General features: G+C 38.2%; 1 protein-coding gene across 15 annotated transcripts; it reads left to right on the forward strand.

The window, feature by feature from the left end:
* The first annotated feature begins 783 nt into the window (after positions 1-783).
* LOC127511064 (uncharacterized) lies at positions 784-26,405 on the forward strand. 15 transcript variants are annotated; one of them, XR_007929831.1, is made up of 11 exons: positions 784-2,389; positions 3,512-3,674; positions 3,760-3,952; positions 13,895-13,972; positions 14,310-14,363; positions 15,310-17,308; positions 17,421-17,486; positions 24,581-24,718; positions 24,866-24,937; positions 25,360-26,236; positions 26,271-26,405. XR_007929831.1 is itself a non-coding variant. In XM_051891455.1 (11 exons), the coding sequence occupies exons 2-11, from the start codon at positions 2,281-2,283 to the stop codon at positions 25,572-25,574; spliced, it is 3,087 nt and encodes a 1,028-aa protein (XP_051747415.1). In that variant the 5' UTR covers positions 784-1,927; positions 2,246-2,280; the 3' UTR covers positions 25,575-26,405. The 15 variants fall into 15 exon arrangements, 14 of the variants coding, with proteins under 14 accessions (XP_051747415.1, XP_051747417.1, XP_051747414.1 ...); XM_051891455.1 differs by lacking the exon at positions 13,895-13,972 and adding an exon at positions 5,179-5,256 and having other exon boundaries at positions 784-1,927; positions 2,246-2,389; positions 25,360-26,405; XM_051891457.1 differs by lacking the exon at positions 13,895-13,972 and adding an exon at positions 5,179-5,256 and having other exon boundaries at positions 784-1,920; positions 2,246-2,389; positions 25,360-26,405.
* The last annotated feature ends 296 nt before the right edge of the window (positions 26,406-26,701 follow it).

Here is a 26,701-nt window from a genome sequence, read left to right on the forward strand (position 1 = left end):
TTGAAGTGTTGCGCTTGTGTTTGGGTTAAGGACCTGCTAATGAGATTTGTAATTTTTTTTTTTTTTTTTTTAAAGTAATATAGCAACCACTATGATAGTGTTTTGGATTAAACAAGACCTGTATCGTTTCCAGACTGCAAACACCAAATATCACATGTGTAGAAAATAGTTGTTTAATTTGTTGCTATGTAAATCACAGGACAAAACAATAAGTGTTAATAATCGTAGGATTATTATATATTGAATTCATCTATTTATGTAGAATTACAAACAGATTTCCAGGCATTTCTATTTTTCACAGCTGATATTTTGCTTGCTTTAAAAGAACTCTTGTTTAGTAAAGTTTTTTTTTTTTTTTTGCTGCCATTGTTTTTCTTGGATTTGCTTCTCAGTTTCATGCTATTTTAAAGTTTTCTTGGTTCATTCCATCTTTTTTAGGCAATCTCTCTCATGCTAATTCAGATTAGCACAGTTGGTTTTAAATTAATCTGGTTTATTTTAATTCAGGACTACATAGTCCAGGTTTTAGTAATCTGTACTTAATCTGTGTTTCAGAAAGCCATTTTTTAAACCATGATTAACTATTCTAGATAAGGCCTACTCCTGGCTTAATTTAAACCCTGTCTGGGAAACCGCCCCAATATCTTTGTATGCATATGTGCTTTTTTTCGCTCTGGAACTTTTTCATGGTGTTTGTACCTGTGAGCACTCTGCACTTTACTGGCTAAGGAGAAAACAAAACTAAAAGAAAAACTGGCATTTAATGTCCAGCATTCATTGTTTAAAGAACTGTGTGTGTGTGTGTGTGTGTGTGTGTGTGTGCTCTTGTTTTCATGAAAAATGAGGACATTTTTATGATAACACACCTGCAATATGAGGACACTCGGAAAAATGAGGACATTTTGGGGGTCCTCATTTTTCCATGCTCACTAAACAGTTGTAGATGCTCCTAGAATGCCTCTAAACCAAAAACCTCCAATGTCCTGAAACATCACAATTTTATGACATGAAGTGTGTAAGTGTGTTTATGTTTTTTGCTCATTTGCGGATACGCCAACTAGTGGTCAGATCTGGAACTTTAACACACTTTTAACACACATTGATGACGCACTCAACGGGTCCTCATATATAACGTTTTCATAACCAAAATATTTATCAGTTCTTTATTTATGACTTGTTAATTTGTTGAAAGATATGTGATATCTATCCTGTGAAGCGTTTTTGTTGTATGCTGATGATTGTTGTATGAGAGTCATTGGTTTCAATAATAAAAAATAAAAAACGTTTTCATACACACCAACTTTTTAAGCTAGTTTAGAATTAGCCTACTGTAATTCACACATTCCACGTAATCAGAGTAAAATAATAACATCAATTTACTATTGCTGATTAAGTATCCTGTTTACTTTGTAGAGAATCAGTTCCTCAATTAATTGAAATTAATCAGCTGGATAAGATAATGTTAGCTTATTAAACAAAGAGGAGAACATCATTAATAGGTGGGCCTGGGAATATCTGGACATGCATATTAATTAAAATAAATGTAATTAATTAATATTAAGAACTTCCTTTCAGAAACAGCATAATCATGCCACGGTGGGCCAGCATAAAAACACGGTCCGGATCTACCACATAAGGTGGAGTCTCTCCTGGTCTTTGAGTTGAAAACCTTGATTATGTCATAATCTATCAATAAACTATCAATAATGTTTAATATATAATTGGGAGTCTAAATGGCCAAATGACCAGCCAAATAACAGCAGTAAGTGGCGCTTTCCTCCCGTCGTCCGGTTGTCTGTTTGGACAAGTGAAGTGCGGCCTGCATGCTATGTGCCGGCTTTTCCCACATTCCCAGAGCCACCGAACGTCTCACAACCGTCTTACCGCTGCTGCTGCAGACTTCTCCTCAGGCATGACCTGGTAAGTGGTAAGTAATTACTTTTCTTCATTTTCAACCACAACGACAGTTATTCTTTGAGTATATGTTAAATTTGACCGCTCTTTAACAGAAATTTGTGCTTTGTATTACACTGTTGTAGCTGCCTTTGCACAGTGTTAGCATCAATCAATTTGCCCAATTAGCTAAAGTTAATGACATGCATTGGTGAGAAAATGAGTAACGTTAAGTTAAAGTTACATTTATTTCTATAGGCAGAGTAATACCATGTATACATCCTATTTTATTCAAGTATGGGTCTTTTTTGGTACTTGTTTTGCTGACTTTTTGTCTTTAATATCTATGTAGATCTTTGCTAATTGAGGAGCACATGGTCAAAGAGCATGTCAAAAAGGAGAACCAGACTTAGCCCTGAGGCTGAGGCTATTCAGTTTATTTTATCTGGAGGTGAAAAACCTTGTTTTAAGGTCAAGTGGATCAGTGATTTTAAAGGTATGTCATATGTGGTTAAAACTTAAATATTTATATTATAACCTAGGGTTGCCACCTGTCCCTTAAAATACGGAAGATTGCGTCCCGTTTTGAATCAATACGGGACGCGATTTGTCCCGTATTTTCATAAACGGCCCATTCACCAGAGGTTTTCAGTTTGTGTAAGAGACCACTGCAAAAATTAAGTTTGTCTGGTTTGACATTTGATAGTATGTCTTTGGGTAAAGTTAATATTTTTGTTTCATTTCATATACTACTGATAACATTTCTCTCAAATTCTAAATAAAAATTTTGTTTTACAGACTATTTATTTGCAGAAAATGACTATGGTCAAAATACCTTAAATAATGCAAAGAAAATAAGTTAATATTAAATTATAAACACAATAATAATCTGTTAACTTAAGAGTTCAGAAATCAATATTTAATAATAATAATAATAATAAATGTATAATAATTGTCTTTCATGCATCTTGGTATGCTCTCCACCAGTCTTTAGCATTGATGTTGGGTGTCTTAAGCCAGTGGTTTTCAAAGTGGGGGCCGCCAGGGGGGCATCAGCAAATTGAAGTGAAGATAAAGTGAAAAAATGATAAAAGAAAACAGCTATGGACAAACATTTTTACAAGGAAAAGGCCTGACGAGCAGATAAAAATTTGCAGGGCTTAAAGTATTCCAGCACCATGCCGGATCTCCGGCGTGTGGTCGTGAGGAAAAATATATATATTTGGGAACTTGCATGGGAACTTGCATGCGGTTTAATATTTTCGAGTCAATTGATTTCACCTACCAATCATATGAGAGGAATGCAGCTCTAACTAACCAAGCCAATCTAAAGCAGAGCAGGGCTCTAAAAAAGTTCAAGCTCAGGATTTTTTTTTTTTAACTTTAACCCCTGAAATACCCACTTTAACCCCTTTTCAGGTTCTACTGAAGCTGTTTGTTACCCACAGCATTAGCCGACTTAACCTGCCACTGTGCAACACTAACACTCATATGTTATTTATTTTGTTAAAAAGTCTGATGTTTGTTTATTTTGTAATTTGTCAATATCTTGTTAATAGCGATTTCTTAACTAATTTTGGTTGCATAACTTGACACTATTTTATTAATTTTTCCTCAGGACGTGGTGTATTTACCTGCACACCAATTGAAAAGGGATCGTTTGTCGTCGAGTACCGTGGGGAGTTAATATCACAATATGAACAGGACAAGAGGCAGAAGAAGTACACAGAAAAACAAAATGCTTTCTTGTTTGATTTTGAATTGAACAATGTCACATGGTGGTAAGTCATGGCCTATACAAGATCAGTTATTCTCTAAAGCCTTGTGGTGTTTTGTGGAAAAACCTTTTGTTTCCTCCTACTTTAGCATAGATGCGTCCCGTGAAGATGGCTCACTGGGAAGGCTGGTGAATGATTGCAACAAGTCACCAAATTGTAAAATGAAAAGGTTGACAGTCCAGGGTAAACCTCATCTTTGCTTATTCGCAATTGAAAACATCCAAGCAGAGACTGAAATAACCTACGATTATGGAGATTCTCAATGGCCATGGCGTAATCTGGTAAGTAAGACCTCTTGATAGATCATACGGTATAGGATCTGTTAAAATATAATTAGATAATTAATTTCCCTTCAGGAGTGTATGCTCCCCCTCAATATCTTCTTGTGGAATTACTTTACTGATGAAATTGTATACACTATGTTCAGTTAATTATGCACCATGAGGTGTGCTTGCATGCAACGAAGGAAAGATTCTTTAAAAAAAAAAAAAAAAGTAAAATACTAATTGTTTGATTAAAAGAAGTGAAGGTAGAAAAGGGTCTCTTTCTGCATTGATACTTTTTTAATTAAAACTTATTGTTGTATTATAGTACAATATATTTCTGACTGATAATTGTTGTTATACTTCATTGCAGACACCAAGTGGCATGATCCAGTCTCAACCTTCAGGAGACCCAGAAGTGAGCGAGAGATCCAGTTCGACCTTCCAACAGGTTACTACACATTTACTCTGGATTTCTTCTATTTTAATACATGTCTCACACAAATCTTATGCATCAATAAAATGCATTTCCACCTTCTTCAAGCAGACTAATGTGAAATGTTCAACAATCAATATTACCATCACTAGTTTCTGCATACTGTCGTGTAGGGAAATTACCCCTAGCATTTAATAGATTTAGCTACCCCTCAAAACATTAAAAATTATCTTAATTTTCACAAAATTCAATATTTTTACCTACTTCAAACACATGTATTGACCATGTAAGCTTCTGCTTATCAGTTTACATGGTTTAACTTCTAGGGAAGTAGATCCTTGTCCATTACTGTGGAGATTTTAGCTTTCTTTTACTACAGCAGTATAACTTAGAAGACAGGAACGCTGACTCTTTGTGTGTTCAGTCGTCATGTCCTCATTTTGCTTTAGGCTGTGAAAGACTGAACTGTGTTTCAGACGATGTCCTGATATTGTAGGTTTCAACGTTTAGAGTGTGTGTGTGTTTGTACAATATCTGTTACCCACAATATGAGGACATTGTTAGTTTTAAATATTTCCATAGAGTCTTGAATGAAAAGCCCAGGTCCTCACATTAGCTATATTTACTGCAATTTGTGTTCCTTAAATGCAAAGTTGATGCAGCCCTTGACTTCAGCAATGAGTCTTAGCCCAAAGGTGATTATGATAGAATGGGGGTGGGATTTCTTTGAACTGAAATAGGTAGGATGATTAGTTTGTTATAGTTCTGAATATTTCTGACTGATAATTGTCGTTCTACTTCATTGCAGACACCAAGTGGCATGATCCAGTCTCAACCTTCAGGAGACCCAGAAGTGAGCGAGAGATCCAGTTCGACCTTCCAACAGGTTACTACACATTTACTCTGGATTTCTTCTATTTTAATACATGTCTCACACAAATCTTATGCATCAATAAAATGCATTTCCACCTTCTTCAAGCAGACTAATGTGAAATGTTCAACAATCAATATTACCATCACTAGTTTCTGCATACTGTCGTGTAGGGAAATTACCCCTAGCATTTGAAAGATTTAGCTACCCCTCAAAACATTAAAAATTATCTTAATTTTCACAAAATTCAATGTTTTTACCTACTTCAAACACATGTATTGACCATGTAAGCTTCTGCTTATCAGTTTACATGGTTTAACTTCTAGGGAAGTAGATCCTTGTCCATTACTGTGGAGATTTTAGCTTTCTTTTACTACAGCAGTATAACTTAGAAGACAGGAACGCTGACTCTTTGTGTGTTCAGTCGTCATGTCCTCATTTTGCTTTAGGCTGTGAAAGACTGAACTGTGTTTCAGACGATGTCCTGATATTGTAGGTTTCAACGTTTAGAGTGTGTGTGTGTTTGTACAATATCTGTTACCCACAATATGAGGACATTGTTAGTTTTAAATATTTCCATAGAGTCTTGAATGAAAAGCCCAGGTCCTCACATTAGCTATATTTACTGCAATTTGTGTTCCTTAAATGCAAAGTTGATGCAGCCCTTGACTTCAGCAATGAGTCTTAGCCCAAAGGTGATTATGATAGAATGGGGGTGGGATTTCTTTGAACTGAAATAGGTAGGATGATTAGTTTGTTATAGTTCTGAATATTTCTGACTGATAATTGTCGTTCTACTTCATTGCAGACACCAAGTGGCATGATCCAGTCTCAACCTTCAGGAGACCCAGAAGTGAGCGAGAGATCCAGTTCGACCTTCCAACAGGTTACTACACATTTACTCTGGATTTCTTCTATTTTAATACATGTCTCACACAAATCTTATGCATCAATAAAATGCATTTCCACCTTCTTCAAGCAGACTAATGTGAAATGTTCAACAATCAATATTACCATCACTAGTTTCTGCATACTGTCGTGTAGGGAAATTACCCCTAGCATTTGAAAGATTTAGCTACCCCTCAAAACATTAAAAATTATCTTAATTTTCACAAAATTCAATGTTTTTACCTACTTCAAACACATGTATTGACCATGTAAGCTTCTGCTTATCAGTTTACATGGTTTAACTTCTAGGGAAGTAGATCCCTGTCCATTACTGTGGAGATTTTAGCTTTCTTTTACTACAGCAGTATAACTTAGAAGACAGGAACGCTGACTCTTTGTGTGTTCAGTCGTCATGTCCTCATTTTGCTTTAGGCTGTGAAAGACTGAACTGTGTTTCAGACGATGTCCTGATATTGTAGGTTTCAGCGTTTAGAGTGTGTGTGTGTTTGTACAATATCTGTTACCCACAATATGAGGACATTGTTAGTTTTAAATATTTCCATAGAGTCTTGAATGAAAAGCCCAGGTCCTCACATTAGCTATATTTACTGCAATTTGTGTTCCTTAAATGCAAAGTTGATGCAGCCCTTGACTTCAGCAATGAGTCTTAGCCCAAAGGTGATTATGATAGAATGGGGGTGGGATTTCTTTGAACTGAAATAGGTAGGATGATTAGTTTGTTATAGTTCTGAATATTTCTGACTGATAATTGTCGTTCTACTTCATTGCAGACACCAAGTGGCATGATCCAGTCTCAACCTTCAGGAGACCCAGAAGTGAGCGAGAGATCCAGTTCGACCTTCCAACAGGTTACTACACATTTACTCTGGATTTCTTCTATTTTAATACATGTCTCACACAAATCTTATGCATCAATAAAATGCATTTCCACCTTCTTCAAGCAGACTAATGTGAAATGTTCAACAATCAATATTACCATCACTAGTTTCTGCATACTGTCGTGTAGGGAAATTACCCCTAGCATTTGAAAGATTTAGCTACCCCTCAAAACATTAAAAATTATCTTAATTTTCACAAAATTCAATGTTTTTACCTACTTCAAACACATGTATTGACCATGTAAGCTTCTGCTTATCAGTTTACATGGTTTAACTTCTAGGGAAGTAGATCCCTGTCCATTACTGTGGAGATTTTAGCTTTCTTTTACTACAGCAGTATAACTTAGAAGACAGGAACGCTGACTCTTTGTGTGTTCAGTCGTCATGTCCTCATTTTGCTTTAGGCTGTGAAAGACTGAACTGTGTTTCAGACGATGTCCTGATATTGTAGGTTTCAACGTTTAGAGTGTGTGTGTGTTTGTACAATATCTGTTACCCACAATATGAGGACATTGTTAGTTTTAAATATTTCCATAGAGTCTTGAATGAAAAGCCCAGGTCCTCACATTAGCTATATTTACTGCAATTTGTGTTCCTTAAATGCAAAGTTGATGCAGCCCTTGACTTCAGCAATGAGTCTTAGCCCAAAGGTGATTATGATAGAATGGGGGTGGGATTTCTTTGAACTGAAATAGGTAGGATGATTAGTTTGTTATAGTTCTGAATATTTCTGACTGATAATTGTCGTTCTACTTCATTGCAGACACCAAGTGGCATGATCCAGTCTCAACCTTCAGGAGACCCAGAAGTGAGCGAGAGATCCAGTTCGACCTTCCAACAGGTTACTACACATTTACTCTGGATTTCTTCTATTTTAATACATGTCTCACACAAATCTTATGCATCAATAAAATGCATTTCCACCTTCTTCAAGCAGACTAATGTGAAATGTTCAACAATCAATATTACCATCACTAGTTTCTGCATACTGTCGTGTAGGGAAATTACCCCTAGCATTTGAAAGATTTAGCTACCCCTCAAAACATTAAAAATTATCTTAATTTTCACAAAATTCAATGTTTTTACCTACTTCAAACACATGTATTGACCATGTAAGCTTCTGCTTATCAGTTTACATGGTTTAACTTCTAGGGAAGTAGATCCCTGTCCATTACTGTGGAGATTTTAGCTTTCTTTTACTACAGCAGTATAACTTAGAAGACAGGAACGCTGACTCTTTGTGTGTTCAGTCGTCATGTCCTCATTTTGCTTTAGGCTGTGAAAGACTGAACTGTGTTTCAGACGATGTCCTGATATTGTAGGTTTCAGCGTTTAGAGTGTGTGTGTGTTTGTACAATATCTGTTACCCACAATATGAGGACATTGTTAGTTTTAAATATTTCCATAGAGTCTTGAATGAAAAGCCCAGGTCCTCACATTAGCTATATTTACTGCAATTTGTGTTCCTTAAATGCAAAGTTGATGCAGCCCTTGACTTCAGCAATGAGTCTTAGCCCAAAGGTGATTATGATAGAATGGGGGTGGGATTTCTTTGAACTGAAATAGGTAGGATGATTAGTTTGTTATAGTTCTGAATATTTCTGACTGATAATTGTCGTTCTACTTCATTGCAGACACCAAGTGGCATGATCCAGTCTCAACCTTCAGGAGACCCAGAAGTGAGCGAGAGATCCAGTTCGACCTTCCAACAGGTTACTACACATTTACTCTGGATTTCTTCTATTTTAATACATGTCTCACACAAATCTTATGCATCAATAAAATGCATTTCCACCTTCTTCAAGCAGACTAATGTGAAATGTTCAACAATCAATATTACCATCACTAGTTTCTGCATACTGTCGTGTAGGGAAATTACCCCTAGCATTTGAAAGATTTAGCTACCCCTCAAAACATTAAAAATTATCTTAATTTTCACAAAATTCAATGTTTTTACCTACTTCAAACACATGTATTGACCATGTAAGCTTCTGCTTATCAGTTTACATGGTTTAACTTCTAGGGAAGTAGATCCCTGTCCATTACTGTGGAGATTTTAGCTTTCTTTTACTACAGCAGTATAACTTAGAAGACAGGAACGCTGACTCTTTGTGTGTTCAGTCGTCATGTCCTCATTTTGCTTTAGGCTGTGAAAGACTGAACTGTGTTTCAGACGATGTCCTGATATTGTAGGTTTCAACGTTTAGAGTGTGTGTGTGTTTGTACAATATCTGTTACCCACAATATGAGGACATTGTTAGTTTTAAATATTTCCATAGAGTCTTGAATGAAAAGCCCAGGTCCTCACATTAGCTATATTTACTGCAATTTGTGTTCCTTAAATGCAAAGTTGATGCAGCCCTTGACTTCAGCAATGAGTCTTAGCCCAAAGGTGATTATGATAGAATGGGGGTGGGATTTCTTTGAACTGAAATAGGTAGGATGATTAGTTTGTTATAGTTCTGAATATTTCTGACTGATAATTGTCGTTCTACTTCATTGCAGACACCAAGTGGCATGATCCAGTCTCAACCTTCAGGAGACCCAGAAGTGAGCGAGAGATCCAGTTCGACCTTCCAACAGGTTACTACACATTTACTCTGGATTTCTTCTATTTTAATACATGTCTCACACAAATCTTATGCATCAATAAAATGCATTTCCACCTTCTTCAAGCAGACTAATGTGAAATGTTCAACAATCAATATTACCATCACTAGTTTCTGCATACTGTCGTGTAGGGAAATTACCCCTAGCATTTAATAGATTTAGCTACCCCTCAAAACATTAAAAATTATCTTAATTTTCACAAAATTCAATATTTTTACCTACTTCAAACACATGTATTGACCATGTAAGCTTCTGCTTATCAGTTTACATGGTTTAACTTCTAGGGAAGTAGATCCTTGTCCATTACTGTGGAGATTTTAGCTTTCTTTTACTACAGCAGTATAACTTAGAAGACAGGAACGCTGACTCTTTGTGTGTTCAGTCGTCATGTCCTCATTTTGCTTTAGGCTGTGAAAGACTGAACTGTGTTTCAGACGATGTCCTGATATTGTAGGTTTCAACGTTTAGAGTGTGTGTGTGTGTTTGTACAATATCTGTTACCCACAATATGAGGACATTGTTAGTTTTAAATATTTCCATAGAGTCTTGAATGAAAAGCCCAGGTCCTCACATTAGCTATATTTACTGCAATTTGTGTTCCTTAAATGCAAAGTTGATGCAGCCCTTGACTTCAGCAATGAGTCTTAGCCCAAAGGTGATTATGATAGAATGGGGGTGGGATTTCTTTGAACTGAAATAGGTAGGATGATTAGTTTGTTATAGTTCTGAATATTTCTGACTGATAATTGTCGTTCTACTTCATTGCAGACACCAAGTGGCATGATCCAGTCTCAACCTTCAGGAGACCCAGAAGTGAGCGAGAGATCCAGTTCGACCTTCCAACAGGTTACTACACATTTACTCTGGATTTCTTCTATTTTAATACATGTCTCACACAAATCTTATGCATCAATAAAATGCATTTCCACCTTCTTCAAGCAGACTAATGTGAAATGTTCAACAATCAATATTACCATCACTAGTTTCTGCATACTGTCGTGTAGGGAAATTACCCCTAGCATTTGAAAGATTTAGCTACCCCTCAAAACATTAAAAATTATCTTAATTTTCACAAAATTCAATGTTTTTACCTACTTCAAACACATGTATTGACCATGTAAGCTTCTGCTTATCAGTTTACATGGTTTAACTTCTAGGGAAGTAGATCCCTGTCCATTACTGTGGAGATTTTAGCTTTCTTTTACTACAGCAGTATAACTTAGAAGACAGGAACGCTGACTCTTTGTGTGTTCAGTCGTCATGTCCTCATTTTGCTTTAGGCTGTGAAAGACTGAACTGTGTTTCAGACGATGTCCTGATATTGTAGGTTTCAGCGTTTAGAGTGTGTGTGTGTTTGTACAATATCTGTTACCCACAATATGAGGACATTGTTAGTTTTAAATATTTCCATAGAGTCTTGAATGAAAAGCCCAGGTCCTCACATTAGCTATATTTACTGCAATTTGTGTTCCTTAAATGCAAAGTTGATGCAGCCCTTGACTTCAGCAATGAGTCTTAGCCCAAAGGTGATTATGATAGAATGGGGGTGGGATTTCTTTGAACTGAAATAGGTAGGATGATTAGTTTGTTATAGTTCTGAATATTTCTGACTGATAATTGTCGTTCTACTTCATTGCAGACACCAAGTGGCATGATCCAGTCTCAACCTTCAGGAGACCCAGAAGTGAGCGAGAGATCCAGTTCGACCTTCCAACAGGTTACTACACATTTACTCTGGATTTCTTCTATTTTAATACATGTCTCACACAAATCTTATGCATCAATAAAATGCATTTCCACCTTCTTCAAGCAGACTAATGTGAAATGTTCAACAATCAATATTACCATCACTAGTTTCTGCATACTGTCGTGTAGGGAAATTACCCCTAGCATTTGAAAGATTTAGCTACCCCTCAAAACATTAAAAATTATCTTAATTTTCACAAAATTCAATGTTTTTACCTACTTCAAACACATGTATTGACCATGTAAGCTTCTGCTTATCAGTTTACATGGTTTAACTTCTAGGGAAGTAGATCCCTGTCCATTACTGTGGAGATTTTAGCTTTCTTTTACTACAGCAGTATAACTTAGAAGACAGGAACGCTGACTCTTTGTGTGTTCAGTCGTCATGTCCTCATTTTGCTTTAGGCTGTGAAAGACTGAACTGTGTTTCAGACGATGTCCTGATATTGTAGGTTTCAACGTTTAGAGTGTGTGTGTGTTTGTACAATATCTGTTACCCACAATATGAGGACATTGTTAGTTTTAAATATTTCCATAGAGTCTTGAATGAAAAGCCCAGGTCCTCACATTAGCTATATTTACTGCAATTTGTGTTCCTTAAATGCAAAGTTGATGCAGCCCTTGACTTCAGCAATGAGTCTTAGCCCAAAGGTGATTATGATAGAATGGGGGTGGGATTTCTTTGAACTGAAATAGGTAGGATGATTAGTTTGTTATAGTTCTGAATATTTCTGACTGATAATTGTCGTTCTACTTCATTGCAGACACCAAGTGGCATGATCCAGTCTCAACCTTCAGGAGACCCAGAAGTGAGCGAGAGATCCAGTTCGACCTTCCAACAGGTTACTACACATTTACTCTGGATTTCTTCTATTTTAATACATGTCTCACACAAATCTTATGCATCAATAAAATGCATTTCCACCTTCTTCAAGCAGACTAATGTGAAATGTTCAACAATCAATATTACCATCACTAGTTTCTGCATACTGTCGTGTAGGGAAATTACCCCTAGCATTTAATAGATTTAGCTACCCCTCAAAACATTAAAAATTATCTTAATTTTCACAAAATTCAATATTTTTACCTACTTCAAACACATGTATTGACCATGTAAGCTTCTGCTTATCAGTTTACATGGTTTAACTTCTAGGGAAGTAGATCCTTGTCCATTACTGTGGAGATTTTAGCTTTCTTTTACTACAGCAGTATAACTTAGAAGACAGGAACGCTGACTCTTTGTGTGTTCAGTCGTCATGTCCTCATTTTGCTTTAGGCTGTGAAAGACTGAACTGTGTTTCAGACGATGTCCTGATATTGTAGGTTTCAACGTTTAGAGTGTGTGTGTGTGTTTGTACAATATCTGTTACCCACAATATGAGGACATTGTTAGTTTTAAATATTTCCATAGAGTCTTGAATGAAAAGCCCAGGTCCTCACATTAGCTATATTTACTGCAATTTGTGTTCCTTAAATGCAAAGTTGATGCAGCCCTTGACTTCAGCAATGAGTCTTAGCCCAAAGGTGATTATGATAGAATGGGGGTGGGATTTCTTTGAACTGAAATAGGTAGGATGATTAGTTTGTTATAGTTCTGAATATTTCTGACTGATAATTGTCGTTCTACTTCATTGCAGACACCAAGTGGCATGATCCAGTCTCAACCTTCAGGAGACCCAGAAGTGAGCGAGAGATCCAGTTCGACCTTCCAACAGGTTACTACACATTTACTCTGGATTTCTTCTATTTTAATACATGTCTCACACAAATCTTATGCATCAATAAAATGCATTTCCACCTTCTTCAAGCAGACTAATGTGAAATGTTCAACAATCAATATTACCATCACTAGTTTCTGCATACTGTCGTGTAGGGAAATTACCCCTAGCATTTAATAGATTTAGCTACCCCTCAAAACATTAAAAATTATCTTAATTTTCACAAAATTCAATATTTTTACCTACTTCAAACACATGTATTGACCATGTAAGCTTCTGCTTATCAGTTTACATGGTTTAACTTCTAGGGAAGTAGATCCTTGTCCATTACTGTGGAGATTTTAGCTTTCTTTTACTACAGCAGTATAACTTAGAAGACAGGAACGCTGACTCTTTGTGTGTTCAGTCGTCATGTCCTCATTTTGCTTTAGGCTGTGAAAGACTGAACTGTGTTTCAGACGATGTCCTGATATTGTAGGTTTCAACGTTTAGAGTGTGTGTGTGTGTTTGTACAATATCTGTTACCCACAATATGAGGACATTGTTAGTTTTAAATATTTCCATAGAGTCTTGAATGAAAAGCCCAGGTCCTCACATTAGCTATATTTACTGCAATTTGTGTTCCTTAAATGCAAAGTTGATGCAGCCCTTGACTTCAGCAATGAGTCTTAGCCCAAAGGTGATTATGATAGAATGGGGGTGGGATTTCTTTGAACTGAAATAGGTAGGATGATTAGTTTGTTATAGTTCTGAATATTTCTGACTGATAATTGTCGTTCTACTTCATTGCAGACACCAAGTGGCATGATCCAGTCTCAACCTTCAGGAGACCCAGAAGTGAGCGAGAGATCCAGTTCGACCTTCCAACAGGTTACTACACATTTACTCTGGATTTCTTTCTTTAAAAGTTACATAATTCTTTTGGTTCTGATGTAAATTACACCCCTTTTTACCTTGCTACAACAAACATTTATTGTAAAACTTGTAAAAAATGTGTTTTTGTGTAAAACTTCAGTATGTTGCGATTTCATCTCAATGTCATATGGCAGTATGTTTGTAACATGTAAGTAAATTATCCTCAGGGTTAGGTTGAGCATAAAATTGTTCACCTATGAACCAAAATGATTTTCTTAATTAGTATTATGTATTATTTTGTTATTTTCAGTTATAGTACTAAAATACATATTTATTCATCTTTTCATTTAAGGCCAACCACTCCACTGGAATTGCATCCTTCCATCATGTACTTACTGCAGAGCAGGTGAGACAGCTACATTCAAAGTTATTTTTCTTCTTTAACTAATGTGAATATTTACTGTTAGGAAATAGTGTATAATTCCAGGTGAGACTACGGGTTTGTACACATGATGTTTGATTTGAACAGCTTAGAGTAAAACAGCGTCTGCAAAATCTGAAGCGTCATCATGATTGTTGTGAGGATCGTTATGAGAAGGCTGATCCAAGCCTAAATCAAACTATCTTGTTATTATAAGAAAAGTATTTATCTTTAGTATTTTAATGTTACAAGAACATTATTTCTATAACATAAATTAGCCTAGCCTTTTAAGAATAGCTTAATTTCTTACTCCAAAGACTTTAAAGAAATGTTTCTCAGATGGTTAATCTGAGAAACATTGACATCTAAATGTATTTACAATTATATTTAAAAAGATCTGTTTTTGCTTTCAGTCTGATGCTAAATTAAGTGGAGAGTATTAATTTGTATATAACATGTAGAATAGATATGATGCAAATTATTGACCACAGGTTCCTAGGTATGCATAAAACTGGCATTGGGGGAATCATACGCTATCTCGGCTGCAGTCTGAATGGAAGCGGTGTGATGTGAATTTGGGACAATCAGCATTAAGTGGATATAACTTGGGGTGAACATTTCTGTTTGATGAAAATTATTAATCATTTCAAAGGTTGGACCTCCCTCAGTCGATGATGGTGGATTTCATGATGAAAAATCAACAAGCTCAAATGACCATGTAATAAATACCAATAGACAACAATAATGAAATAGTAAAACACAAAACATATTAAGAAGCTCAAATATTACTTTTAATTTTATGGTTTTTATTAATATGTTTAAATGTTGTGTTATGCACAATGTGATGGTACTAGGATAACAATATTCTAGCTATTATTAAATGTTTAACTTATTAATGGAATGAGATGCTTTTCTCTCCATTTTCCTTTAGATCTCTAATGACATGACTGATGAATCTTCGGATGCAACGGACTATGATGATGCCAACTATGTTCCAGATTCAAGTGGCAACTCCTCTGACACAAGTTATTCTAGTAGAGATCTAAAAATCATAGACAATCATCTTCCCCACAGAGTGTTAAAGGAAAAATCATTGGGGATCGATACAGCCCACAGTTTGGATAGTACCAACAGTTCCAAGGAGCAGAGAAGTTTTAGTTCCTCAAAGATAAGCAGCGGCCATTGTAGTTCAGTGATAAGTTGCAGTGACAGTTCATCAGAGAAGACCTCGCACAGCTCCATAAATGTCACTTCGTTGCCAAACACAGCAAAGCGAAGCAAGTACAACAAGAAACAATATTGTCTATATTGTAATAAGGCCATTTCTAAATTGGCGAGACACCTCGAATCCGCTCACAGTACACAGCTTGATGTCGCAAAGGCTTTCAGTTTTAAGAAAAGATCTCGCGAAAGAAAAGATTTGTTACGCTCTCTTAAGAAGAGGGGAAACTTTAACCATAATGCCACTGTGGCAAGCAGTGGTGTTGGAGAAATGGTTGCTTGTCGAAGACCCACTAGAGACAAACAATCTAATGACTTCAGTCACTGCAAGTTTTGTCAAGGACTCTATGCAAGAGATAGTCTATGGAGACATGTCAGAAACTGCCCTCAGAAGTCTGTTGAGGTGGAGACTAGAGTTGGGCAAAAACGGATCCACATTGACCTACCAAAAGCTGATACAGTTCATGATGCTGTTTGGAAGATTGCTTGTGAAATGAACCAGGATGACATTTCTTTAGTTGTAAGGAGTGAAAGAGACATCCTTAGTCTTGGCGAGTCAATGTACAATGGCAGGAAACCAAATGAGAAAAGAAATGATTACATACGTCAAAAAATGAGAGAGATGGCTAGACTCTTGATAACTGCAAGAGCTACAACACCTTTGAAGAGCACTGAAGACCTTGTTATGCCCAGTAATTTTCCCCACGTGATACAAGCAGTGAGATCTGTTGCTGGTTATGACTTGGATAGCAACTCATATAAAACCCCATCATTGGCTTTAAAATTGGGTCACAGTTTGGCTAAGGTTGCAGGCATTGTGCAATGCAATGCCATCATTGCAAATCGCAATGCTGTCGCAGAGTCTGCCAAGCAATTCTCCACTCTGTATGAGAAAAGATGGGCGGAATCCATTTCAAGTGCTGCACTGGGTACACTTCATCAAGCCAAATGGAATAAACCACATGTTTTGCCCTTTACACAGGATGTGTCTCTGCTGCACAAGTTTCTTGCTACTGAGCGTGCTAAGTGCATGAAGGACCTTGAGGAAGAACCCAACATCAAAAGCTTTGGGAATCTTGCACAAGTGACTTTGACGCAGGTGGTACTATTTAACAGAAGAAGGCAAGGGGAAGTTTCAAAAATGGAACTCCAGGCTTTCACATCCAGAAATCGTACAGAGTTGAATCCTGACATTATGATGGGCCTTACTGAGTTTGAGAGGAAGGTTGCAAAGTACTTTGACAGAGTTGAGATTCGAGGTAAAAGGTCACGAATGGTGCCCGTGCTTCTCACACCTGACATGATCACTGCAATGGATCTCCTCATTAAAAACAGGAATGAGTGTCAAGTCCACACAGAGAATGTGTACTTGTTTGCACGCCCATGTGTGCTTTCCCATTACAGAGGCTCTGACTGCTTCCGCAAGTATTCAAAACGATGTGGTGCAAAAAACCCAGAGTCACTCACCTCAACAAGATTGAGGAAACAAGTTGCCACTTTGTCAACAGTACTAAACTTAAAAGAAAATGAAATGGATCAACTTGCTACCTTTCTAGGACATGATATAAGGGTCCACAGGGAATTCTATCGGCTTCCAGAGAGTACCCTGCAGCTTGCAAAAGTTAGCAAACTGTTGATAGCAATGGAAAAAGGAAGACTGTCTGACCTGCAAGGGAAAGGGCTGGATGACATTGAGATCAATCCTGGAGGTGAAATTCAGTTTTAAATGTAGTTTATAAGTACTTCTTATATCACATTTATACTTGTATTTAGTCTTTGATTTAAATACTTGGTCCAAACTGTTTTTTTTTACCCAACCAGATGAAGTAGGCACGAGTGATGATGATTCCAGTGAAGAAACCATTGCTGACCTACATCAACATGAAGGTATACTGACTTATGTGATAATATCTTTAGGTTATGACCAGGGAGACAGACAGTAGAGACCTGATGATAGTGTTAGATGGGCTTAAAGGAACAGTTTTAAATAAATGTAAAAAGATGGGAGAGATTATGTATAAACATGGTGCTGAATTATTTAGAATCATTAATAGAAAGAAGGTGGACAGGTTTTAATCAATTAAGTCTAAACAGCAGCAAGAAATAAATAAATAGTGAATGAGAGAAGACAACTAAGAAAGCAATAGTTACAGTACATGATAAAGCTAATTAATGTTTTGCAAAAAGTCTGGTTAGCAGTACAGAAGGAGTAAGTTAGGACAGCCTTTTATTGGGATGTTAAGTCAAAAGGAAAAATGTAACTTTGAACATTTAAAGTAAGAGGTAGAGGAATAGTTAACTTAAAAGATTACTCCGATACAGAAAACAATAGAGAGGTAGGCCTTCCTCTTGATATCCCACCATGAGGAGAGATATACTACAGTATACTTTTTGATATGAGTGGGCCTTTTCAAGCCAGCAGGTTCAGACTTCCACTAAGCTCTTTTGTGGTCTGACATTGAGGTTGATTTCATAGAATAATACAATCAAGTCAAGTCACCTTAATTTATATAGCACTTTTAACAGTATGGATTGTTTCAAAGCAGCTTGACAGTAATAATAGAAATTAGCGTAACAGTGAAGTTGCGAAGATCATTAGTCATTAACTTAGGGGCCGCTAACACGACACCGTTCTAACAGAAAACCCTTAACGCGCTCCGGCCGCCCAAACAATTATCCGTTTTCTCTGCGCAAACCCGCGAAAAACACAGACGGCGCGCACATGCGCATCACGTGTTCTGTCGATAGGGAGCTTTCCTGTAGCTCAAACAGTAGAGCGTCTAAGTTGCTCTGGACAAAAGCGTCTGCCAAATGCATAAATGTAAATGTGAATGCGCATTTGAATATATATGTGCGCAGGCGTGTAGTCCTTCACAAATCAACCATCAACAAACTACTTGTTAGGCCTTAATGTATAATTCAGGAATTTTGTCACGTCTGCGTAGCCACGCGAACTGGAATTATCCCGACAACGTTTTATCTGTATAGAGGTAAAGGGAAAGAGGCCTTCACAGGGAGAGACTAGCTGACACTTCAGGACTGCTTTGTTGTCGTGTCCTGGCGCTGGTCCTTCATCAGATCTGGATCCGGCGGACTGCGGTAAACCTCGGGATAAACAGAGAGACTAATATTAACGTAGACGCTATACTTCTTATGATGTACCAAGTACATCAGGATTTATGGGAAGTGTTCCCGGTCCCGGCTGATCTAAACTATGCAGCCTAACATTGAATTATACAAGTCTATAATGGGTTATGTGTATGCTAGGCCAAAGAGATGTGTTTTTAGTCTAGATTTAAACTGAGAGAGCGTGTCTGCTTCCCGGACAATGCTAGGAAGACTGTTCCAGAGTTTTGGTGCTAAATAGGAAAAGGCTGTACCGCCAGCAGTCGATTTTGATATTCTAGGTATTATCAACTGGCCGGAATTTTGAGCAATAGACGTGATGGAGTATAATGCGTTAAGAGCTCGCTCAATGCGTTAAGGGAGCTAAACCATTTAGTGCTTTGTAAGTAATCAGCAATATTTTAAAATGTATCTTCTTCTTCTACTTTCGGCTTCTCCCTTCAGGGGTCGCCACAGCGAATCATCTCTCCACCTATCCCTATCTTCTGCATCCTCAACACTTGCGTCCACTAGCTTCATATCATCATTTATTACATCCATATACCTCCGCTTTGGCCTTCCTCTTTGCCTCCTGCCTGGCAGCTCCATGTCCAACATTCTCCTACCAATATACTCACTCTCCCTCCTCTGAACATGTGCAAACCATCTTAATCTGTCCTCTCTAACTTTGTCCCCCAAACGTCCAACATGAGCTGTCCCTCTGATGTACTCGTTCCTAATTCTGTCCAACCTTGTCACTCCCAAAGAGAACCTCAACATCTTCAGCTCTGCTACCTCCATCTCTGACTCCTGTCTCTTCCTCAGTGACACTGTCTCTAAACCATACAGCATGGCAGGTCTCACCACGGTCTTGTACACCTTCCCCTTGATTCTCGCTGATATTTTCCTATCACACAGAACTCCCGACACCTTTCTCCACCCATTCCAACCTGCCTGCACTCGCTTCTTCACCTCCTTCCCACACTCCCCATTACTCTGGACTGTTGAGCCCAAGTACTTAAACTCCTGTACCTTCTTCACCTCTTCACTCTGTAATCGTACTGTTCCATTTCCCTCCCTTTCATTCACACACATGTATTCAGTCTTACTACGACTGACTTTCATTCCTCTTCTCTCCAGAGCAAACCTCCACATCTCCAGGTTTTCCTCCACCTGTTCCCTGCTCTCACTACAGATCACAATGTCATCTGCAAACATCATTGTCCAAGGAGACTCCTGTCTGACCTCTTCTGACAGCTGGTCCATCACCATAGCAAACAGGAAGGGGCTCAGAGCCGATCCCTGATGCAGTCCCACCTCCACTTTGAACTCCTCTGTCTGACCTATAGTACACCTAACCACTGTCATGCTCCCCTCATACATGTCCTGCACCACTCTGACATACTTTTCTGCTACTCCTGACTTCCTCATACAATACCACAGCTCTTCTCTCGGCACCCTGTCGTATGCTTTCTCCAAGTCTACAAGCACACAGTGCAACTCTCTCTGACCATCCCTATACTTCTCTATCAAAATTCTCAGAGCAAAAATTGCATCAGTTGTGGGCATGAAGCCATACTGCTGCTCACAAATTTCCACTACCTTCCTTAACCTGGCTTCCACTACTCTTTCCCATAGCTTCATTGTATGGCTCATCAACTTTATACCCCTATAGTTGCCGCAACACGTCACCCTTATTCTTAAAGATCGGCACTAACACACTTCTTCTCCATTCCTCAGGCATCTTCTCACTAGTTAAAAATTCCACTGCTGCCTCTCCTAGACACTTCCAGACCTCCACCAGGATGTCGTCAGGACCCACTGCCTTTCCACTTTTCATCCTCTTCATAGCCTTCCTGACTTCATCCTTTCTAATCTTATCTACTTTCTGTTCCACAGAGTTCACCCCTTCTACTTTTTTTTTTTTCTTTTTTTTTTTTTCCTCTCATTTTCCTCATTCATCAGCTCTTCAAAGTACTCCTTCCATCTTCTCTGTACACTCTCCTCACTTGTGAGCACCTTTCCATCTATTCTTAACTCTAACTTTCTGCACATCCTTCCCATCTCGATCCCTCTGCCTAGCTAACCTGTACAAGTCCTTCTCTCCTTCTCTAGTGTCTAACCTAGTGTACAACTTGTCATACGCCTTCTGCTTGGCCTTAGACACCTCCCTCTTTACTCTGCGCTGTAACTCCTTGTATTCCTGTCTATTCTCTTCAGTCCTGTCCATGTCCCACTTCTTCTTGGCTAACCTCTTCCTCTGAATACTATCCTGAACTTCCTCATTCCACCACCAAGTCTCCTTATCTTCTTTCCTCCTTCCAGATGACACACCCAGCACTATTCTTCCTGTCTCCCTGATCACTTCTGCTGTAGTTTCCCAGTCATCTGGCAGCACTACCTGACCACCCAGAGCCTGCCTCAACTTCTGTCTAAATTCCTCACAACATTCCTCCTTTTTCAGCTTCCACCACTTGGTTTTCTTCTCTATCTTTGACCTCTTCTTCTTGCAGACCATCAAAGTCATCCTACACATCACCATCCTATGCTGTCTGGCTACACTCTCTCCAACTACCACTTTACAGTCACTAATCTCTTTCAGATTGCCTCTTCTACATAGGATGTAGTCCACCTGTGTGCTCCTACCTCCACTCTTGTAAGTCACTCTATGCTCCTCCCTCTTCTGAAAATAAGTGTTAACCACAGCCAAGTCCACTACCATCTGTCCTTCAAGGTTCCTTTCCTTAACTCCAAACTTGCCCATCACCTCCTCATCACCTGTGTTCCCCTCACCAACATGTCCATTAAAATCTGCTCCTATCACCACTCTCTCACCCGTGGGAATATTCTCTACCACCTCATCTAATTCACTCCAGAATCTCTTTCTCCTCTAACTCACAACCTACCTGTGGGGCGTACCCACTAACAACATTCAACATCACCCCTTCAATCTCTAACTTCAGACTCATAACCCTGTCTGACACTCTCTTCACCTCCAGAACATTCCTCACAAACTCCTCCTTCAGGACCACACCTACCCCATTTCTCTTACTATCCACACCATAATAAAACAGCTTGAATTCTGCTCCTATACTACGAGCCTTGCTACCCTTCCACCTGGTCTCCTGTACACACAGTATATCCACCTTCCTTCTCTCCATCATGTCAGCTAGCTCTCTACCTTTCCCTGTCATAGTACCAACATTCAGAGTTCCTATTCTCAGTCCTATACTCTTACCTTTTCTCTTCTCTCTCTGACTACACACTCTCCTCCCTCCTCTACTTCTTTGACCAACAGTAGCCCAATTTCCACTGGCGTCCTGTAGGTCAACGGCGCCGATGGCGGTCGTTGTTAACCTGGGCCTTGACCGATCCGGTATGAAATTCAGAGTACTGATGATTCGCATGATCAAATTTGGCAATGTTTTATGCCAGATGCCCTTCCTGACGCAACCCTCTCTATTTATCCGGGCTTGGGACCGGCACAGAAGTCACTGGACTGTGACCCCCATGGCTAGATTCAATATTTTAAAATGTATACGTTGTTTAATAGGGAGCCAGTGCAATGTTGACAGAACTGGGCTAATGTGATCATACTTCCTGGTTCTAGTAAGAACTCGAGCTGCTGCGTTTTGGACCAGCTTGAGTTTGTTTATTAAGCAAGCAGTGCAACCACCCAGTAGAGCATTACAATAATCTAGCCTTGAGGTCATAAACGCATGAACTGTTCAGCATTTTGCATTGAAAGCATGTGCCGTAATGTAGATATATTTTTAAGATGGTAGAATGCAATTTTACAGATGCTAGAAACATGGCTTTCAAATGAAAGATTGGTATCCAAGAGCACACCCAGGTTCCTAACTGACGACGATGACTTGACAGTGCAGCCATCAAGTGTTAGACAGTATTCTAGGTTACTACTTGTGGAGTTTTTTTGTCCAATAATTAGAATCTGTTTTTTCTGAATTAAGTTGCAGAAAATTACTAGTCATCCAATTTTTTTTTAAATCAGCTATGCATTCCGTTAATCTTGTGAATTGGTAAGTTTCGTCAGGGCGTGAAGAAATATAGAGCTGAGTATCGTCAGCATAACAATGAAAACTAACGCCATGCTTCCTAATGATATCTCCCAAGGGTAGCATGTACAGGGTAAAAAGCAACGGTCCTAGCACTGAGCCCTGTGGTACTCCATACTGAACTTGTGATCGGTGTGACATCTCTTCATTTACTGCTACAAACTGATAACGGTCAGATAAGTATGATTTAAACCATGCCAATGTAGTTCCACTAATGCCAACATAATTTTTGAGTCTATTCAAAAGAATGTTGTGGTCAATAATATCGAATGCAGCGCTAAGATCGAGTAACACTAATAGAGAGATACAACCACGATCGGATGATAAGAGTAAATCATTTGTAACTCTGATGAGAGCAGTCTCAGTACTGTGAGGACACTGTGAAGACACTGCCTTTTCTAGTATTTTTGACAGAAAGGGTAGATTTGAGATTGGCCTGTAATTGACTAATTCTGTAGGATCAAGTTGCGTTTTTTTTAATAAGCGGTTTAATCATAGCCAGCTTAAACGTTTTTGGTATGTATCCTGATGGACAAAGATGAATTAATGATATTAAGAAGAGGATCTATGACCTCTGGAAGCATTTCTTTCAGTAGCTTAGTTGGTATAGAGTCTAACATACATGTTGTCGATTTAACGAGTTTAGAAAATTCTTCCTCTCCTATAGCAATGAATGAATCAAATTTTTTCGTCAGGGAGACTACAATGCACTGCCTGATGCAAAACTGTAGTAGACGGTTGCATAATTATAATTTTCTCCCTAATATTATCAATCTTGTAAGTAAAAGAAGTTCATAAAGTCATTACTGCTGTGCTGCTTGGAAACGTCTGAGCTTGAAGCTTTATTTTTCGTTAGTTTAGCCACTGTTTTAAATAAATACCTAGAGTTTTGTTTGTTTTCTTCTAACAGGGTTGAAAAATAAGCCAATCTAGCAGCTTTTAACGCCTCTCTGTATGAAATTGTGTTCTCTTTCCATGCAATGCGAAATACCTCTAGTTTTGTTTTCTTCCAGCTGTGCTCCTTTTTTTTGGCTGCTGTTTTAAGGGCCCGAGTGTGCTCGTTGTACCACGGCGTTGGACTGTTTTCTTTAATCTTCTTTAAGCGTAAAGGAGCAACTGTGTCTAAAGTGCTGGAAAAGAGAGAGTTTAAAGTTTCTGTCGCAATATCGAGTTCTTCTAAATTGATCAGGAAGATTATTAATAAACATATTTGTAACACGGAGTCAGCTTTGCAGCCTTAGCTAAATTAAGTATACATGATACTAGGTAATGATCTGAGATGTCGTCGCTCTGCTGCAGAATTTCAACGGTATCAACATTTATTCCATGTGACAGTATTAGGTCTAGAATATGATTACGGCAATGAGTGGGGTCCTGGCACATGTTGCCTAACTCCAATAGAGTTTAGAATGTCTCTAAATGCCAATCCCAATGTGTCTTTTTCATTGTCTACATGGATATTAAAATTACCAACAATTAGTACTTTATCTGCAGCCAGTACTAACTCTGATAGAAAATCAGCAAATTCTTTGGTAAAGTCTGTATGGTGGCCTGTAGCCAGCACAAGTCTCAAACGTGATTTATCATTTACACTAGATAGTTATATTAAGCACCAAGACTTCAAAAGAATTATATTTGAAACTAGACTTCTTAGTAATTCTAAAAATATTACTATAAAATACAGCAACACCTCCCCCTTTGCCTTTCAGATGAGGTTCATGTTTATAACCGTAATCTTGTGGGGCAATCAAACAAACTAATTGTCATTTAATGCTCATATTTCATTTTTACTTTTCAAAGGCTCAAGAACTGAGACTTCTGGGGATCGGACACTTCTGAGGCACTCGCATGCTTCAACCACCCTGGATCATTTGGGGGGCACTTCTGCCTCAACCGTCTTGGACAACGTAAATGTCAGCAACACTCAACCAAGACATGGTAAAATATAAAATGCGCCAAAATACAAAATGTGCATACCAAAAAGTGAATGCGTTCATAATGAAAACAACTATTTATTCTTGCCTTCACAGAGAGGGCAGTATGTGAAGCTTTTATCTGAAATATATTTAAATTCATGGTTTTCAGATTCCCAGCAGAACACAGCACTTCAAATGGTTACATCCCAAACTTCTTCAAAGGGCTCCACTGCAAAGCAAGGTAAATACTGTAAGCATTTTGGATCCACATTACTCTTTTAGAAAAATGTATTAAATTTAATGAATGCCATATACTATCATAACTACTAAATTATCACGACTGGAAATGGCAGTCAGGTATCCAAATCACAAGGCTTAGGCGGAGTCAAGGTACACAGAATAAAGGTCAATATAACACTAGGGGACTAACACTGGGAAACAAAGGACGCTGGAACACTTACTGATACAGAGGAGACGAACTAGCATCAACAAATAGGGACAGACATGTGAAATAAAACAGGAAATACTAAACGGAGAAAAAAAAAAACTTATCAGAGAACGGATGTAACAAAATATATATTTTTTTTATCAAATCCTCAATGTTTCACTTTAGCAGAGCCATTGTTTCATCTTTAATACATTTCTTTTGTTTACATCCGACAGCTGGGAAGGTGAGGAGCAAGTGGACAGGTAATGAAGTGAAGGCTGTGGAGCGGCACATGATTCATTTCATAACCAGCTGCAAGGTGCCAGGTAAAAAGGACTGTGACTCCTGCCTCCAGGCAGAACCAGTGGCTCTGAAAGACAGAGACTGGGTTGCAATCAAATACTACATTCACAACAGAATCATATCAATGAAAAGGAAGATGAATAGATAGAATTAGAACATGCCAACTGTGGCTCAGGTGCAATTTAATTTCTGTTGAACTTAGAAAATTGCTCACTGTGTGCTGTTATAATCAGTGTCACCTTAGATATCCAGTGAAAATGTTTGTAATGGGTTTCGTTTGATATTCTCATTTTCATTCAAGGATTGCTATTGATGATTTCTTGTACAAGCATGCCACCTAGTTTTGACTGAAGCTGCCATGTTGACATGTATTCATGAGGGCTATTGATTTTTTTTTTTTTTTTTTTTTTTTTTTTTTTGATCTGTCACAGTTGGTTTCGTGTTTGGCTTCACGTTTGTTTTAATGTCTCTTATTTTGTAATCTCGTCATGTTTCAGCTCCCGGTCTTGTCATGTGATTCCCTTCTCATCATGTGATCATGTCATATGCTTCCCTAGTCTTGTGTTATGTTCCTATTGGTTGGTTTAGTTGTCATATCCTGATTGGTTCCCTTGTTTCATGTGTCTTGTTCTCATTGGTTGTTGTAGTCATGTGATCCCGCTAGTCCTGTATAAATACTCCTCATGTTTCCATAGTCTCTTGTTGAGTATTGTGATTGTTTTCTGTAACCGCTGCCGGTGAGTTCTCTGACAAGTCTGTTCCAAGTCATGTCTGTTCATGGTTCATGCTTCAGGTCTGTTCCTGCTTCAAGTCTGTTCATGCTTCAGGTCTGTTCATGCTTCAGGTCTGTTCATGCTTCAGGTCTGTTCATGCTTCAGGTCTGTTCATGCTTCAGGTCAAGTCTGTTCTAGTCGAGTCATCGTTTATGTTGTATCTGTTCACGTTTGGAAATAAACTGCACATGGGTTCATCACTTCAACTTGCCTCCAGTGGACCTACGTTACATTATCCCCACCCTTCAGACACTTTTTTTTTTTTTTTTTTTTTCTTACTACTTCAGGATCCATATCATAATGCATTGTTTCAAGTAACTGACATCATTTCTTTCATAGAATAAGGTTTAAAAGTATATGTAATCTATACCCTCAGTGTCAACAAGCAAGTACTTAAAGGGATTGTTACTTTCACACATATTTCCCAGGTTTTCAGTGTTGCTTTGTTTTTGCACAAGTTGTTTAATGTGCTCTTTCAGCTATTGAAAAATCCTTATGAGTG

This window comes from Ctenopharyngodon idella, chromosome 4, assembly GCF_019924925.1.
Source record: "Ctenopharyngodon idella isolate HZGC_01 chromosome 4, HZGC01, whole genome shotgun sequence".
Lineage (NCBI taxonomy): Eukaryota > Metazoa > Chordata > Actinopteri > Cypriniformes > Xenocyprididae > Ctenopharyngodon > Ctenopharyngodon idella.